Source organism: Corapipo altera, unplaced genomic scaffold (genome assembly GCF_003945725.1).
Source record: "Corapipo altera isolate COAL_440 unplaced genomic scaffold, ASM394572v1 61553, whole genome shotgun sequence".
Classification (NCBI taxonomy): domain Eukaryota; kingdom Metazoa; phylum Chordata; class Aves; order Passeriformes; family Pipridae; genus Corapipo; species Corapipo altera.
The window spans coordinates 4,440,471-4,457,595 of NW_020884918.1; the positions used below are offsets into that span (position 1 = coordinate 4,440,471).

The window sequence follows — 17,125 nt, forward strand, 5'->3', positions numbered from 1 at the left end:
AAAAAATTGTTCTGTTTAAAATAGCTTCCATAACATTGTTTCCTATTGACTGATCTCTAAATAAGAGACTCCTGCTCTTGACTCCTGTTTAGATTAATGATTTCTCAGGCTTTTCTTTTTGTGACAGCAACGAATTGGTCAATGTTTGTATTAAGCTTTTCTAAGTGCACTATTAAATGGGAAAAACTTCAACAATAAACAAGCTGACTGGCTCAGTAATAAATTGAAAAGAGGGGAAGATGTGTATTTTTAGACAGAAGAATCATCATGGAAATTGTCCAATTGCCATGCATTTGGAGAAGGGCTACCAGGAAAAATGCTTCAAATAGGTACCAGACATTAGCTGCTCTTAAATCAATGAGACAGTGCTTTGGGAAAAAAAAAAAAAATTCTCACCAATGCCTGTCTTGTCCTAAGGCTTGCCTAAGATCTAAACATTCCTGATAGTGTTGGAAATAAAACCTTCAGGCTTTCTTTAAAAATCCTTTAAGTTCCTCTTGTCAGCATGACGGGCAAGGAGGCTTGGATATTTTACCTTTCCCCTACATAAGAAAAAGATACGGGCAATTAAAAATGCAAAGGAAAGGAAAAGAATCCTCCTGGACCTTCATATTGATTTGTCCAGGGTTGGTGTTGTTATTAAAAACTGAATAAGGACAAATGAAATCCCAAGTTTCTCTCCTGTTTGCCATGCCAGAGGACCATATGTGTGAGTGGCTGTTTCAGGAAAGGACGGATGGCATATTCATGGTGTTTCTGTGAGCGGGTCTTAAGTTTTCTCTCTCTGTGGGTAGAAGTTCAATCCTCTGTGTTTTCAGTCTGCCAGACATCAGGGCAACACTGGCAGTTCCAAGAGATAATTAAAAGCTCCTGAAGTTGCCAGGCACATCACTGCATCCATGGAAAGCCTTGTGATATTGAGCTGAAGGTGAGGTCCAGGGTCTGTAGCAGTTTCCCAGCCCTGGTGCTGGCTGGCTCCGACCCATGGCAAACCTGCACTTCTCCGAGCTGTGCAAATGAGATAGCAGTATCTGTCTCACAGGGGGTGTTAAGAAGCTTAATTCATTAGTGTTTACAAAGTGTTTCTAGATCCTCAGATGTAAGGCTCTATAAACAGACAAAGTATTACTAATTGCCAGCTTATACTGAATTGTAAAGTGAAAATAAGGGTGGCTGGAGGAAAGAGGTGCTGAATTTTCGGATGACTTGTATCGGTTTAGTGGCTTCAAGTTAAAGAGTTTAAAGCTTGATTTCCTGTTACTATCAACTTAAAAATCTCCATTTGTTTCTACTGCTGTAATATTTGACCTCCAGTTTACTTTGGGGAAAATGAAGGCACATAGGAGTCTGCAAGTGGGGCCTCCTATGGTAAAAAATAAATCAGAGGCTTAATTCAAGTGGTCAGTCCTGAATGTACACTGTGAGGATGCATTGCTTTAAATAGAATGAATCTTGATTTTCAGAATATTACTTCAGTGGTGCTGTTCAATTTAAACCAAAATATATTAGGAAAACAATCTTGCACATCTTTATGGCGAAGGAGCACACCATGGTGCTAATGTCAAGAGCATTTCAAAGCATATGGGTGGAATTTTTTCTTGTGATTGCATGGTTTAGTTTCATGGGTTTTTGTCCTCTTCATATAGCCCTGGTAGGAAAAATAGACTGGTTTATTTAGTCTTTTCCACTTTATGAATTTCCTGCAATGCCACAGCAATGTCTTTCTGGGTTCCTAGTCAACTTTTTTTGGCATTTTGGAAGGTATCAGGAATAGATGTAAGTTGCGTAACTTATATTGTTTGTATTTTGTGTTATTTATATGCATTTTTCTGCAAATCCTGACTCTTTTGGACCAAGCTGTCTTAAAGGTTCCTTCAAAAATTAATCACAGAAATGGAAAGAAACTTACTTAGTGCTCTTTCACTCTTTAAAATACACAACATTTTATGTTTGGTTTTTTTTTTTGCCTGAAACCACATTGTTAAATAAGTAGTGGATAGCCATTTCCCATTTAGCCTCCAAAGGGTGAAATCCTCATCTGGTATAAATTGACATAGCTCTATTCAAATCAGAGGAGCTACATTAATTCAATCCAGCTGAATCTCCAGCCCTTTAAAATGCCAGCAAGGAGAGTGAGTTTTGCACAGGATGGATTTTTGGGCTGGGTAGAAGGTTTTTCTGTGTAACTTAGCTGTGTGTCTAGGCTCAGGGCTGTGGGAAACTGTCTGTTTGACATCTGCTGCATATGCAGCAAATGCTTTGGCAGTTCGAGTTAATGCCTTTTGAATTCGCAGGTTGTTTACTTTCAGCTTGAATGTGGATTTGTTTTCAGCCTCAATGGGAAATCTAACATAAGAAGTAATAGGACTAACCATCTGTCCAAAAGGCTATGAGAATTCCTGGTTTTGAACCAATAATAGAGATCAGGGACAAGTTCACCCCCTGTGTAATCTCTGGCAAATTATTGGCATGCTCCTTGGATTTCCGACCTGGGACCCAGTCCCTGTGGTGCAGCGTGAGCAAGCATAGACTTAGGAGAGGAAACCTGTGAAAATGAACACAGTCGGCATCCCTTTCCAATGGTCGCTTCTACAAACAAGCATTTTTCCAGCCCTTTCTTCCTCTGCTCTGATTTACAACCCATTTTGGCGTGTAAACTGTGCACCTGTGAAGCTGCTGCTACATCGTGGCTGCAGCCTGTGTTCTCAGGGGAGCAGTAAACAGCACGAGTGAATGGGAACCCCCATCTCTTGCCAACATTTCCTGCAAGTAAATATCAATCCATGTGTTAGTCACAGGCCAGAGAATGGTGTAATAACTAGATCGATTGGGTCACTTCTTCTAAAAAGCTCAGGGCCAGATTTCTTAACTGCTCAGCACACTCTTGAAAGAGTCCAGATTTTTTGCTTTCTTTCAAGCCAAAAGTTAAACCCATTTCTCCCTCCCCCCATCTAAACTGAGAAGCTGCACAAGAGCCAAGTTTTGCAAAAAATTAGCAGCATCCTGCAGCATTTAGCAGGACACGGTGAGTGGATTTTACAATGAGCACGGAATGTGATGGGTAATAAAGCTACTTGCCAGTCATAGATGTGGACATGAATGGGGCTTCCTACACCTGTCTTGGTCAACCACAAGAAGTGCCTTCAGCTTCAGAGAGACAATACTTAGACCATAAGTACTGTGCTGTCTAGAAGGCAGTGCCTTTGTTCAGGAAGCCTCTGTGGTATAAACTCTTGGTCGCAGCTTTTCCGCTGACTTTGGATTGAGTTATCCTGATTTGGACCAGCTGAAAACATGAGTCTTGGTCTCCAAACCACTTGGATGAGCTGAAGATTATTGCCTGAGTATTTAATAAATAATAGGAAAGGCAGGGGAAAAGACAACAAGAAATCACTTAGAAAAAGCATCATCTGGTCTTTAACAGCAAAACATTCATTCTTCACTGCATGTGAAGTGAGTGTATGTGCTTTAAACCTTCCTGAGGTGCATGGTTCAGGAGCACATGATATCTGGCAACATCCTTAAAAGCACACTGGCCTGATTATGATCTGCCTTTACACAGTGAGCAACAGTAACTGAGATACTTTGGTGTAAATCCAGATGGAGATCAAAACCAGCCCTGCCACAGCCTTGTTTGTTCAGAGGACTCCTGCAAAACATACCACAGTCATTCCAACAGCACCAGGCTATTTTACCTCAATTACAGTTGGATTTAAGAAAACTGGAGGGCGCTGGATCATGTTCAAACTGTTTTCTTTAACCCTTCTCTGTCAAATCAGGGCTACTGCAGATTGGGTGGGGAAATAAGACTCTCTTCAAAGTCTTTATTTTGTCCATTGAATCAATAGTATTTACTGACTAATAACCACCCAAGGCTAATAGGCTCATTTGAACTGGGAATGCTGTAATTTTCCACATTCTAATAGCAGAATAGCCAGTTTATAGATAAGTAGTCTTCTTAAGGTGGGGGAACTCAAGCCTCATAGTTCTCACTTAGGGAAACAAGCTTCTTTTTCTGCCATTTTTCAGGGAGCCTTCTCTGAAAGTTTTCCATAGAATCACAGAAGTTTTTTCCTTATTTTCCTTGTATCTGTGCAGTCATGAGAACCAGGATGGCTTGAAATTAAACTAGCACAGTCCAGCCTTCAAGTCAAAGTCTTTGCGGTTTTAGGCTTTGCTTAGAACAAGAGACAGAAGAGCCAAAACACTGCATAAAAGAAGAAGAAGAAAAAAAACCTGTTTTCTCAGTATTTTTGGCATGGAGGACGGCTTTCAGAGATACTGGAAATCATGCAAGAATAGTCTGTTCTTAAGAGATTTCTAGCCCTGCTCTGAAGACTGAGGGCTTTCGATAAGCATCTGCATGTGGGGATCTTCATCCAAAACAAACCACCCAACCTTTTGTAGTTCACCCGTCACTAATAGTGATTTCCCCCTCTCCATCTCTCCATGCACTTGCTTACGCGCACAAGTTCTTCGAGATATCCTGAGAGCTTTTCCCTGCCCACAACCATTTAATTCCCTCTTGGCCAAGATCTTCTCCTCGGTTAAGAAAACGAAAAAAAACGTGATCGAGGAACCCTGTGCTGCCCAAAGGATTTCCTCTCCTCAACCTCACTTCACACATCGTGCTTGTTTTCCTCCCCCTTCTCCTCTGCCACATCATCTCTGAGTTTTGCACGATTGTTTTCTTTCTTTTCCAGCCCGGAAAAATCCGACATCTCCTCCCCCTCCCTGGCAGCATGGGTGACAGAGACAGAGAAATCAGCACAGTGTCAGCAAGAGTTTAGCCCCGCAGCTGGGACCTGAACTTTCAGTGGCGGAGCACGGCTCTGGGTCACTGCACTAAAGCAAGCCAGATTGATACAAAGTGCTTGCTCGCACTGGGAAGGGAAGCATCAGAAGCCAGCTGATAAAAATCTTTAGGCACCATCTATTGTGAGCTTACAGCAGCAAAAGCTGTTTTTCCTGGGGAAGATGACGATGGGGTGTATATTTAGTGTCATAACCCCCAAAAAGAGACGATATTTGGGTGCTTGCTGCACTACGGGGGATATAGATTTTAGCTGTAGATTTTAGAGCTGTTGAAACTGGAAGTGGAGCGTGTGGACTCAACATGCTGCACAAGGTGTGAAGTTTTCAGCTGTGAAGACCTGAACGATCATGTCTGCCAAGAGTTAATGTGCTTAGAAAGAGGATGCTAAAATATTCTTTCCCACTCCAGTTTGCAACTGAGAACTTGTTAGTCTGTAATATCTTTTATTTATAGCACCTTTTGACTCAAAGGATCTGAAAGTGCCTCTATCTGGGAGTCACTTCAGTGATACCTGCAGGCAGGGATGTGTCTTTGCAGGTGACTCCAACTGAGGTGTCAGGGTCTGCTTTGCCATGGACACACGTAAGGGACCCCATCTGCCTTGCCAAATGCCAGCACTTATAAAGGCTGCAGGGAAGGGCAGAAAAACCCACCCTAAGCCTGAGGGATACCAAAGAGAGAGAAAACAAATATGTAAACCTTATGGGAGTGAGCATTTGGATGGACACTGGCTGACTTTGGAAGCAGACAGTGGGAGGAATCACAGCCTGTGCTGGATGATGACCTTGTACAAAGAGCTTGGGGCAGCGAAACCACAAGTCAGAAGAGGGGATTTAGTGGCCCTACCTGGATATTGCTCCATCCAACTGAGCCAGATCCAGTTGTGCTGTGCTGGCCTGGAGAAACTCCAATGTGGACCCTGTGCAGGGACACATCTCAGTGGCAGAGATGCTCCTAAGGACACAGGGCCCTTGCTCAGCTTAAATATGCAAACTCACACATCACTTAATGAGTGCAGTCATGGCAGGGCATCTGCTTATTTTAAGTCTACTCCAGTGCCTGCCCATCAGCTGCTCCCCATGCAGCAGCTGTCAGTGGCTGAAGGACCAGCTTCCCCGTGTGGCTCCTGGCAGATAGAGAGGTGTCATCCAGCCCTCTGCTCTCCTCCTGTGTTATCCGCGCTGGCCAGGGAGGCAAAAGTCAGACCAACTGATGGCTTTACGATTCCAGCCTGCGATTTCTGCTTCATCCACAGCCAGGCGAGATTCTGCCAAGATACATATTAGGCAGCTGCTCAGGACATTGCTGTTTTGTCTGTACCACGCCGAGCATGCTGTCTGTCTGTCTGTCTCCCGCTCTGGCTCTGCCACCCTGCTATCGGGGTGGTTGCTCTGCTATTCCCTGAGGTGGCCAGAGCGTGTTCAGTGAGAACCAGACTTTTTTTGGCACTTTTGCTGCGCCTCCTGAGGAACTTGCCCCAGGGAGCTAGTGCCCATCTGTTTCAGCATCCTCTAATTCCCATGGCTTTCGAGCAGTTCTGATGCTTCTCAGTGGACAAAGCCATCCCAGCAGTCCCATAAAAAATCTCCAGGGACACCAGTGGCTGCTTACAAGGCAGTGCCCCTCCCTGGGTCTCCAGCCAGGTTTTCAGCTTAATACACTCGTTCCTCCATGATAAAATCCTCAGCACATCTCTCCTCCCTACCATGTCCCTCCCAAGCCATCCCCAGCATCAGCATTATTATATTTTTTTTTCTCAAATCTCCTTCCTCCAGGCACCAGACAAGGTGCATTTGATACCACTTTATCTCTCTCATGCATATGTCACTGTTTCAAACTCTGGTTTAATAAGAGTCACATCACTAGCTGGAAGTTGGCTCTCTCGGGTCCTTTCTATGGAGAACATGCATTTTTCCTTAGTCTTTCTCTAGTCCCAACAAAACTTGACTCCTCCCTCCTTTGAGGAGGGGGTTGGGGTTAGCACATCCTGGCATGCACAAGGTCATGTTGTCTGCTTTTATGGCATCTCTCACTCTCTCCTTCTTCCTCAGAAAAGAGAATACGTATCTTGTGTGTTCATATGGGTGGTTTTTTTTCCCTCTTCTTGGTCCATTCAGTGTTACATCATGTAGCACTTCTTTTGGCGCCCCTTCCACACATGCTGCTTTGGATTTGTGGGTGGAAGTAGAAAGGAGTTCCTTTAGAATCATGGAATCATAGAGTATCCAGAGTTGGTAGGGACTCACAAGGATAATGGAGTCCAATTCCAGGAATCCCGCCACGTGCCTGAGAAAGTTGTCCAAGTGCTCCTTGAACAACGCAGGCTTGGGGCTGTGACCACTTCCCTGGGGAGCCTGTTCCAGGGCCCAACCACCCTCTGGGTGAAGAAGCTTTTCCTAATATCAGGTCTGTGCTTTTCCTGACACAGGACTCCCTTGAGTCCTGTCATTAGTCACCAGAGAGAAAGTGACAAGCATATGGGCAAGCCTCGTCCCTACAGAAAACCTAAGAGGGAAATAGAGAAGAAAAAAAACTTTAAAAAAAAATAAGGGGATAAATATTTGGGAGGAGGGCGTTTAAGAGGAGAGAAAAACAAATCAAAGCCAGTGCCAGCCTAGAACCAGCAGCTGGTTGCCAGCACAGCAGGCTGAGAAGCTGTTGGTGGAAGCGCTCAGTGCCATGTTTGGGTTGCTTTAAAAAAATACAGCGTCCCTCCCCTGTTATTCCGCCTCTGCTTTTCTTTTCTCCCAGCCCCACAGGCAGGAGGAGGGGGGGACTCAGCTGCCAAAGGCACGCTTGTATTTACAGCAGTGCCAAGGGATGCACTCAGAGTGTGTCCTGCACTGTCACACATGTGTGTGCACACGCGTGTGCGCCCATGAGCTCCGCGCCTGGGCAGCTCCGGGCTGGAACGGACCTCCTGGCCCTGTTGTGTGTCCAGGGGCTCCCCACACCTCGAGGAGAGATGCCAGGGCATTGGCAACCATGGCACGATTTTTTTTTCCTTTTTTTTTTTTTTTTTTTTTTTGTTGCCGGTGTGAGAGCAGGAGGTGGGGAGGGCTGGGGACGGAGGAGAAAGGGAGGGGGTGGAAGGTTGTAACGCTTGGCTGGAAAAATTTAGAGGAGTACAAAGGGAGAGAGCGCGACGAAAAGGGGTGGCGGCGGGGAGAAGGGGGGGGGGGGGGGGGGGGGAGGGAAGGAGGCTGTGAACTGGCTGCCGTGGAGGTGGGAAGAGATTTATGTTTGCCGAGTGGTTGGGTCGGGAGCAGGCTGGGAGGGTGCGGGGTGCCGCGGGCAGGGCGGGGGTGCCGCGGGGGGTCTGACAGCGAAACAGCGGGGATTCGTTTTCCGCCTTTCTTTCCTCCCTCCCTCCCTCCGCTGGGCGCTCGGAGGAGAAGGCAAGACAAAAAGCTGAACCGGTGCCAAGAAGGAGCTGCAGCGACTCGAAAATGGCACTCTGCGCCGCACTAATATTTCGAAGCTGGGCTGTGCTGGAGAGAAGGGAAACGTGTCAGGAATGAGAATGGCTGAGACCGTGGGGCCACTGGCCGGGCTCAGGAGTGTCCTCCCTCCTCCCTGCTTCCCATTCGCCTTTTAAATGTGACCCTTTTTCTCCTCCAGCCACCCCCAGTGGTATTTAGGAGCTCTGGGAAAGGGAGGGGACCTTTGCTGGGGACATGGAGTGTAAAGGAGGGGCTCATCCCCTCCTTCCATCTCTGTATCAGGGAGGGCTTTTTTTCCTTTTTAAATTTATTTATCTTTTTTGTTATTTTTTTTTTCCTAAGGAGGAATAGAACAGTTGATTCCCAGTGAGTTTTCTGATTGTTTTCCTGTTGCCTTTCCCCTCCTCCCCGCTGTCCTCCTCCTCCTCCTCTCACTGTACCCATAAGGCTGCTGTTGTGGCTCTGTATCTTGATGCAAGGTTACTTGTAGGACACACGAGTCTCTGCTGCAAGGTGCAGCGTCGCCTGCGTCGGTGTTTCCCTCCGCTTCTCATTTGCTGGGAGACGAGGCAACTTCCAAGCAGCTCCACGGCTCAGCTCAGCGCCTGGCTGATGCAGTGGCGCTGTTTGGGTTGCAAAAGCCCCTTCCTGCAAAGCATGTCTGGATAAAACATACAAAAATTATCGTGTAGGGATGAAACTGCATCAATTCATAAGATTGGTTAACTGGCAAGAAATGGGATGGAGTTTTGTGGTGATTTTTGTCTGAAAGGAAGGGTTTTGCCCTGTGTTGTTCCCCTTGTCCCTCCATTTACAGGCAAGGAAAAGGGATATAAAAATTCCTACCTTTTTTTTTTTTTTAATGGAGTTTTATTATTACTTTTTTTTTTTTTTAGCATTTTAAAAATTATTACCAGCACAAACACTCCTGTAATAGTTCAATGGTTGAAGTTAAATGCAAATATTTCCCCACCCCACCCCACAGATGTTCCTTTTTGGACCATTGTGGAATTTGGATTTGGAGTTTTAGGTTGTCTTTACAGAAACTAGAGACTGGAGAAAGAGAAAATCCCAGCCTTTGGTTTTGAAAACAGGTCCACATCCTGTTCCATCAGTTTTAGCCCTTACATAGCTAGCGGGTCAAGTTCAAGGAGACCTTTTTAAAGCACAGGCAGAGCCTTGTTAACTTGCTGCATCTCAGGAGGCTGTGGGTTCTTGGATTACTAGCTTGGCCCATTTTGTAATCCCAGGCATGGGATGTTCCCTTTGACCTCTCTCTCACCTGAAAACCATGCCCTAGTAGGTATACAAACCACTTCAAACCTCACCTTTGGTCTCAAACACGTAGACCTGGTTTGGGAACACCTAGCTCTGCCCAGGCAATGCCTTTTTGGAAATACTCTGATAAATAGTGGGGAATTCAGGGAGACTCAAAGGCCTGCTCTTCTCACCCTCTTCTCACAGCTCCTTGCAAATCAATAGTCCTTACTCTGTGGAGGATCAAATGCTCAGTCCCAGATTAACACTGTTGGGAGGTGCACTTGTTTCTGAGGTGATGTCAGCAAGTTTTGTATGGAGTAGAATGACTACAGCAACTGATCCCTTGCTCTTCCTCACCTCTCAGCTGAGCCTTATACCATGCTTACCCAATCCTACCTGTTTTCTCTGAATAAAAGTTGTACATAAAATACATGAGTTTTTATAAACACATATGCATGCTGTTTGCTTTTAAGTTATCTCTTTGGGCTTCATGAGGTGAACTGTGTATTTAAGCCACCATCATCACCAAGGGCATGCACTATGCAGATCTTGCCTGAATTTCATAGAATCACAGAATGGTTTGGGTTGGAACAAATATTAAAGCTCATCTTGTTCCAATCCCGTGTGCCACGGGCAGGAAGACTTTCCACTAGACAGAATTGCTCCAAGCCCCATCCAACCTGGTCTTGGACATCTCTAAGGGATGGGGCAGCCACAGCTTCTCTGGGTAACCTGTGCCAGGGCCTCACCGCCCTCACAGGGAAGAACTCCTTCCCAATATCCCATCTAACACTGCCTCTGGCAACATGAATCCATTCTCCCTTGTCCAGTCACCCCAGGCCCTTGTCCAAAGTCCCTCCTCAGCTCTCCTTTAGCCTCTTTAGGTACTGGCAGGTGCTCAAGGTCTCCCTGGAGTCTTGTCTTCTCCAGACTGAACAATTCCATTGTTCTCAGTCTTTCCTCATAGGTGAGATATTCCAGAATTTTCCAGACGTTCTTGCTGGTATTTTTGTCTGTGGCTACTCATCTTCCTCTGGGCACAACCTGCTCTTTTTAACCTGTGATCCCTAAGGATGGTAATCTCAAGGATCCATGAGATTCTAACGTACAAGAACAAATGGCAGGAGTGGAGATTACAACCCACATCAAAGGGACCAGAGGAGACCCTGGTATTGTCCTGACCCACCATGCAACTGTACAGACCATTGTTCATGCTTTTACATGCGGAAACAGCTTGTGTTTACTACTTGTGATTTAAAGCTCCTGATACATGAGTTACCAAACAACAATTCCCATGAGGTTCACAGAGAGGATCCTCATGGACAAGTATTAATGTGGACTCACAGCATCCGTATGCACAGAGTAGCAATGTAATGTTTGTTATTCAAAAAGGTGAACTGGGAGCAACAGATGAAGAGACCTTCCTAAACCTTGTTACTTCAGAATTCAGACCTCATTCATTCCCTTGGTATCTTGAGCTTTGGGGGAGCTTTGGGGCAAAAATGCTACTCTTGTACTTTCCAAGTGGTCAAGTAAGCCATCTGGGCAGCTTGGTCATACTTCCCAAGGAGGAAAGGCAGTGACAAGGCACTTGAATGCTTTTGTATTTATTTCTCCGTGTATAAAGGAGGTGTCATTGGATGTATTCTCCTGAAACATGATGTCTCATGTATATCAAGTTGTTTCCTTCAAATCCTTCACCCTTTTAACACTTTATAATGAGAAGTACTGTTTTCTTGGAGTTGTTATGAGATGACTTGTGTCTGGAAGGGTTAATCTGCAGAGCTCTTCCAAGGCTATCTTCCACACCTTCCCCACTCCCGGTCTTATTTTTTTTGGACCGGAAACCTCATATTTCTGTAATCTAAATGTGCAAATGCTTTGCAGTCACGGTCCAGTAGCTGGGTTAATCTCAGCCCCCTGGAGTGGCAGATGGCTGATTTGTTGCTGATTCCAGTTACAGAGAATTGTGTCACCTATTATCTTTGCACAGGCTGATGCTTGAAAGGATGCCTTTGGCAAAATCAGTGCAAAGCAAAGCAAAAAAACCACTCTCTGATCTGCATCACCACAGGTGAAAATGTAAAATATTTCACCTTTGTGTGAAGGGCTGGAGAGGTGGACAAAGAGGAGAAGTGGGAATGGAGGAAGGAGAGGAAGACCTAATTTTCATACCAAAAGTACCAAAGCACAGGGAGAGCAGGTTGGTTGCAGTCATGATGTTGAATCACAAGGACTTACCCTGTTTTAAATGGTTTTGCAATGTGGTAATCCTTGGCTTCAGCTCCTTACTTTAGCTCCTATACAAAACAGGCAGCTTGACATCTTGTGACACCTTCCTGCTCTTCCCAAGCCTTTCTAACAGGAGTTGTCAAAGGAATCCGTGGCATCTCTCCCTGACATCAACACTCATTGTGTCAATACTTGGGGACACTTGGGCGGAGAAACCTACACATCTGTGTGGGGTAAGGGAAAGCTTGGGGGACCTTCCGAAACTCTGCAGGGCTGAGGGTGAGCTCCAGCTCTGGGGACTGGCACATGGTGGTGGCCATACTGAATGTTGTAAAGAAACTTAAAGGGCAGAGCAAAGCTCTGTGGGCTTGTGACCATCTTCTACACAGTCATCGCAATAATCAAGGTTTTGTCTTTTCTTTTTGCTTTGGGAAACACCACAGAGTCAGATGAAGAATTTGGGAAGAGAGTGTGGGTTCCCTGTGCAGAGTCCAGTAACGAAATCTGTGAACAAGGTAAGAACAAGGGGTTATGGCCCTGATGCTTTTTGTTTATTCCTTTTCCCCTTCCAGATGCATTTTTGCAGTGTTACACACAAAATGTAAGTATGCATAGCACAAAAAGTGATAGTCCAGACCCTAAGCAAAGGAGTCTAAAAAGATCAAGCTGAATAAGGTTTCTTTTTAATTCATGCCGTTATGATGTTTTGGATTTTAGAATAGTTTGTATTGTATCTAAATGATCCATGTGTGAATAATTGTTACCAACCTCCTGACACCAGGACCTAATTAGGAAGTAGGAGCCTTAAACAGGCCATTTGCGTAGTGAGTTTCCATATGTCTCCTTGCACAATTTATTTGCTTCACTCCATTGAGATAGAATGAGAATGAAACTCTTAGAACTGCCTTTGACTCTGAGGCTCTTCTCTTCATCTCCTCTGCAGTTACAGCCCACTATTAAGAAGATAATATCTCTTGCCCTGTGTTCAGACAGAAAAAGCTGCTTGTAGTGCTACTTTTATTCCAGATTGCCCAAGCTTCTCTATTTCCAAGTCTCCAATGGAAATGGAGTGAGAAATGCAAAACCAATCTGCAGACTAGGAAAAATGCAATGTTGTCAGAGAAAGCACAGAGGTCAGGGCAGGATGATCTTGAAGGAATACTACCTGTCCTCTCTACCTCACAACCCTGCTGAAAGCTGATGCTATGGTATTTCAGTTACTGTATAGATGCAATTTTAGGAATTCAATGGACAGAAGCAATTTGAAGAGCTCTGTATTGCTTCTGTCTGGGTTTCTTCCTGCTAGGCTGTGAGGAAGGGGGAAAGGTTGGTGAAAGGCTGCCTGAGTTTTATCTTAGTTTTGAATATTTAGCTCAGTCTGGACCAACATCCTCCCTTGGATTCCTTGTTCATTTTTATGATGCAGGATATGTTCTTTAAGTATAATTTCAGAATATATCCCTTATTTCCAAACACTTCTTGCATGCATGACTCCACTCATGCTTCATGTGGCCCTCTTGATTCTTTTACTCCCATCATCCTGAAGTCAGCAAAACTTCAATGTATGATTAAGTGTTATTTAAAGGATAAACTTTAAGCAATGTTCAAGATTTATTTGGTTTGGTTAGTTTTTTCTTCATCCCCAAATCTGGATCTTTATTTTCCCAGTGAAAGACAACTCTACTCGCACTGATTTTGTTTATGATAATTCACTTGCGTGTTCCCTTCCAGGAATTGTCATTGCCTTCCAGAAGGGAGGTTAGTGTTAGTCCCCTTGCAGTGATAATTATAATCAGACCTGTCAGCCTTCACGCAGTCTACGCTTATCACTTGCATTTAGGAGGATTTTTCCTGAAGCCTATTACCAGTGCTGCTTCTTAGGGAAAAATAGTCATGATTTTTTCCTGCTAATCTTTGATGGCTCTCAGCTTTGAAAGCATGGAGAGGAGCAAAATGACTGCCAGTTGTAGTTAAAGAAACTGTCTGTTGGTTCAGGTACAGAGGTCTGTAAAGCCAAGGAGTGGGAGGATTGTCTGGGAAATGCTGAGGGATTTAATTTGGTTGTGACAACACCTCAGGTGTGCTGGGGACACAAAGCAGCGCATTTTCCAATGGTGGTGCCCACAGGAACTACCTCTGCAGATCCACTAGACAAAGGCTTCAGGTAGCAAGTGGTTCTTGGCAGTGGTTCCCTCTCCTCTTGCTGTTTTGGGCAGTGATCTCTGCCCAGGTTTAATGGTTTGGAAGCAGGATGGCCGGAGAAGTGGCTGCAGTTGGCACTGGAGGCCATGGCTGGTGTCATATGGACCAGTAGCCACTGGCACACTGCAGTACAGCAGTGCTGGACAGAGTGGTGGTGTTGGGTAGGATGTGGTTTAGTATTTATTCATTCCAGGATGTTTGAAAATTGTCCCCCCTAGTGTTACTCCCTGGGAAACACATTCCCCCATTTATTGGGTTCCCCCCCCCCCCCTTTTCACTCAGTTATTCCTACTGATATGCTAATAAACCCCTTTATTTGCTTTTGGGGGTTTACTAACATGAAAAACAATTAATTTTTACCATTTCATCAGACTAAATGACTGATGTATCTTTTAGTCCCTCCTGTGTTATCGCCGTGCTTTTTGTAATGTACGCAGAGATTTGGGCTCCCTTGATTTTGGTAGAATCTGAGGGTGGTCAGCACTTCACAGCTTTTGCAGCAAAAGAGATGGTGAGAGATTGGGAACCCTTATGTTCTCTGCAGTTTTATATTTACAGTGTGCAGTGATATGATTTGCCTTTGTTTTATTTAAATTCACTGGGAACTAGAGATTTATTTATCAGGTGTCATTCCCTGAAGGATGATAAATGCCATATAGAGAAGACTTCATCTATTATACAAACAGATTTGAAGGCTTTGCTATTCCATTCCTCTGACTGCTGAATGGAGTAAAAATGCCGTCGGCTGAACAGAGACAGTGATACTTAGCAGTAGCATCTTATGACCTTTTGATCAGCTGAGATCTCAAGCCATATTAGTGGACAGATTATGATGTGATGGAAAGAGGGCCAGGAATAGCCTTTTTATCATGAGATCCTTTTGTGAATATCCTTCTTGGGTGTATTCAGGTGGTTAATCACTAGGCTAGGGCAATCAATTGGAAACGGGGGAATGAAACACTGGTGCAGGCACTCCAAATGCACTCAGGTTTGCCAACTGCAGCTGGATGTTACAGCTTACAGTTTCTCTCTGATATTCTCCTACCCTCCTTTTCCTATCAAGGCTGTGGGTGACCTTGCATTATTTCCTAATACTAATAACCTCATTTTGTCAGAAAGAGCTACACAAAATGAACCTTGAGACCACAGAGGACCTGCAGTCCCTGAATCAAAGGTGTGCACATTGTAAATATGGATATCTGTGAATGGAAACTCAATGGAAATGTCTCTGTCATTTTAGAGATAATAACAGTAATGCTTAAACCTATTTCAACCCTTTTTAGGGAAAAAAATAATGCAGGTTTCAAAAAATGCACAGCCTTGGCAGTATTTCTCTTTCTACAGAGCCAAGCAGAAAAAACAAGAATGACTTTTACATTGATGTTAGCTGCCTGCTTTTGCAAAATTACTGCTTAAACTTTGCTGTAGTTTTGCATTAGCGTCCTTTTTGTCTTAATGGCCAAGACAAATCTGCAGCCTCCTTGAAAACTGAACATACAGAATTGCTCATTTATTGCTGACTCTGCACACCAATAACAGTTGTGCCAAAGTTTGACCAGGCTGCTGTGATCAGTTTTGGAAGGAAGGAAGGAAGGAGAGGCACGTGTTTTGTGGAATTCAGTGTACCTGCATCTGGGTCTGTCTGAGCATGATCACATGCCCAGGAAAGCCCTGATGGTTGTAGAGTATGCAGCAGCATCACCCTGTACATGCTTAGCATAGGGATGTCCAAGTTGCACACATTTTGCTTCCTCTTGAAGCCAAACAAGCTGCTCATTTTACTGACATGAAGAAGGAGAAGGGCTGGCAGTGTGTGAATCACAAACTACTGCCAGTGTAGTGGGGATGCTGATGCACCAGGTCTGGAGAACAATAGCCCTATGGAAACTCTTTGAAAATAAGAAGGTTATGGAGGTGGAAGAAATGCACAGTAGGACACTGTCTCCTCTTACCTCCCCCAACCTCTTCAATCAGGTGCCTGCTGGGCTTCCCACTCCTCCTGCCTTTTGCACAGATCATAGGATCACAAGTTATTAGATGCTGCTGGCATGAAGTCATCCACCATCCTCCTGGCATTATAGCTTCCTGAGTCAGGGAGCCACCGCGAGACATCAGGACTGTGAGCCCCCATGGTCCTTAGAGTTGCTGCTGCCAGGGCCACAGGTTGTCCAGCTGGGAGCTGGGAGGTGACACCAGCTGGTTGACACAAGTCTCCATCATCTTTTCCTTGGGAAAGCAGGCACTGCTAAAGGTGGATGGCAGCAGCTCACTATGACAAGGAGCTCCCTCCCAAGCTCCTTCTGCAAACCATGAGTCTGTGGCTGCACAGGTGATGCTCAAGGCTGAGTGTTGGAAGTGTCATGATCTAAACCATTCAAAGAGATGAGTTCCTCTGAACAGCTCCTATATTAAAGTAAGAGCTTCTGAAGGCAGCTTTGAGACCTTTTCACCAAGAAGTCTTTGTGGTGTGTGTGATGAAGAGAGTGTAGGCACAGAATGTTTCCCCTGCCTTCCTCCTCTACCTTGTAGTGCTTGAGTCCCTGTGGAGTGTAGGAGGGTGCCCAGATTTGGGTGACACCATACCAAGGTCTTCCTTCTTGGTTTGGGGTTGCATTCACCCTGCTCCACCTTCTACCAAATGGCCCCTGCCCTGATATAATCAAGTTTTCTCAAAAAGCTTGCATTTAGCTAATTGTAGCTCAGAGAAATCCATGAAAGGAGAGTTGCTTTGCCTTTGGCAGGTCAGCACAGAAGTTTTATAGGACATCTAGAGGTATCCCAATTGTTATGGTTTAACCCCAATCAGCAGCCAAGCTCCACACAGCCACTCACTCACTCCCCCACCGGAGGGATCAGGGAGAGAATCAGAAGGGTAAAAGTGAGAAAACTCATAGGTTGAGAAGAAGACAGTTTAATAAGGAAAACAAATGCTGTGCACACAAGAAAAGCAAACCAAAGAATTAATTCTCCGCTTCCCATGGGCAGACAATTGTTCAGCCACCTCCAGGAGAGCAGAGCCCCTTCACATGTAAAGGTTACTCACCATCACTCCAAACATCTCCTCTCTCCTTCTTCTCCCCAATTTATATATTTTCGTATGGTCTGGAATATCCCTTTGGTCAGTTTTGGTCACCTCTCCCACCTGTGCCTCCTCTCAAGCTCCGATGCACCC

General features: G+C 44.9%; 1 protein-coding gene across 4 annotated transcripts in view; it reads left to right on the forward strand.

Moving 5' to 3' along the window:
- SETBP1 (SET binding protein 1) overlaps positions 1 to 17,125 on the forward strand; it is a 268,127-nt gene that overhangs the window by 110,466 nt on the left and 140,536 nt on the right. For all 4 annotated transcript variants that reach the window (XM_027656041.1, XM_027656042.1, XM_027656040.1 and 1 more), the window contains one exon: positions 12,195 to 12,266. In XM_027656041.1, the coding sequence (XP_027511842.1) occupies positions 12,195 to 12,266 (72 nt within the window). The remainder of the gene's footprint in view (positions 1 to 12,194; positions 12,267 to 17,125) is intronic.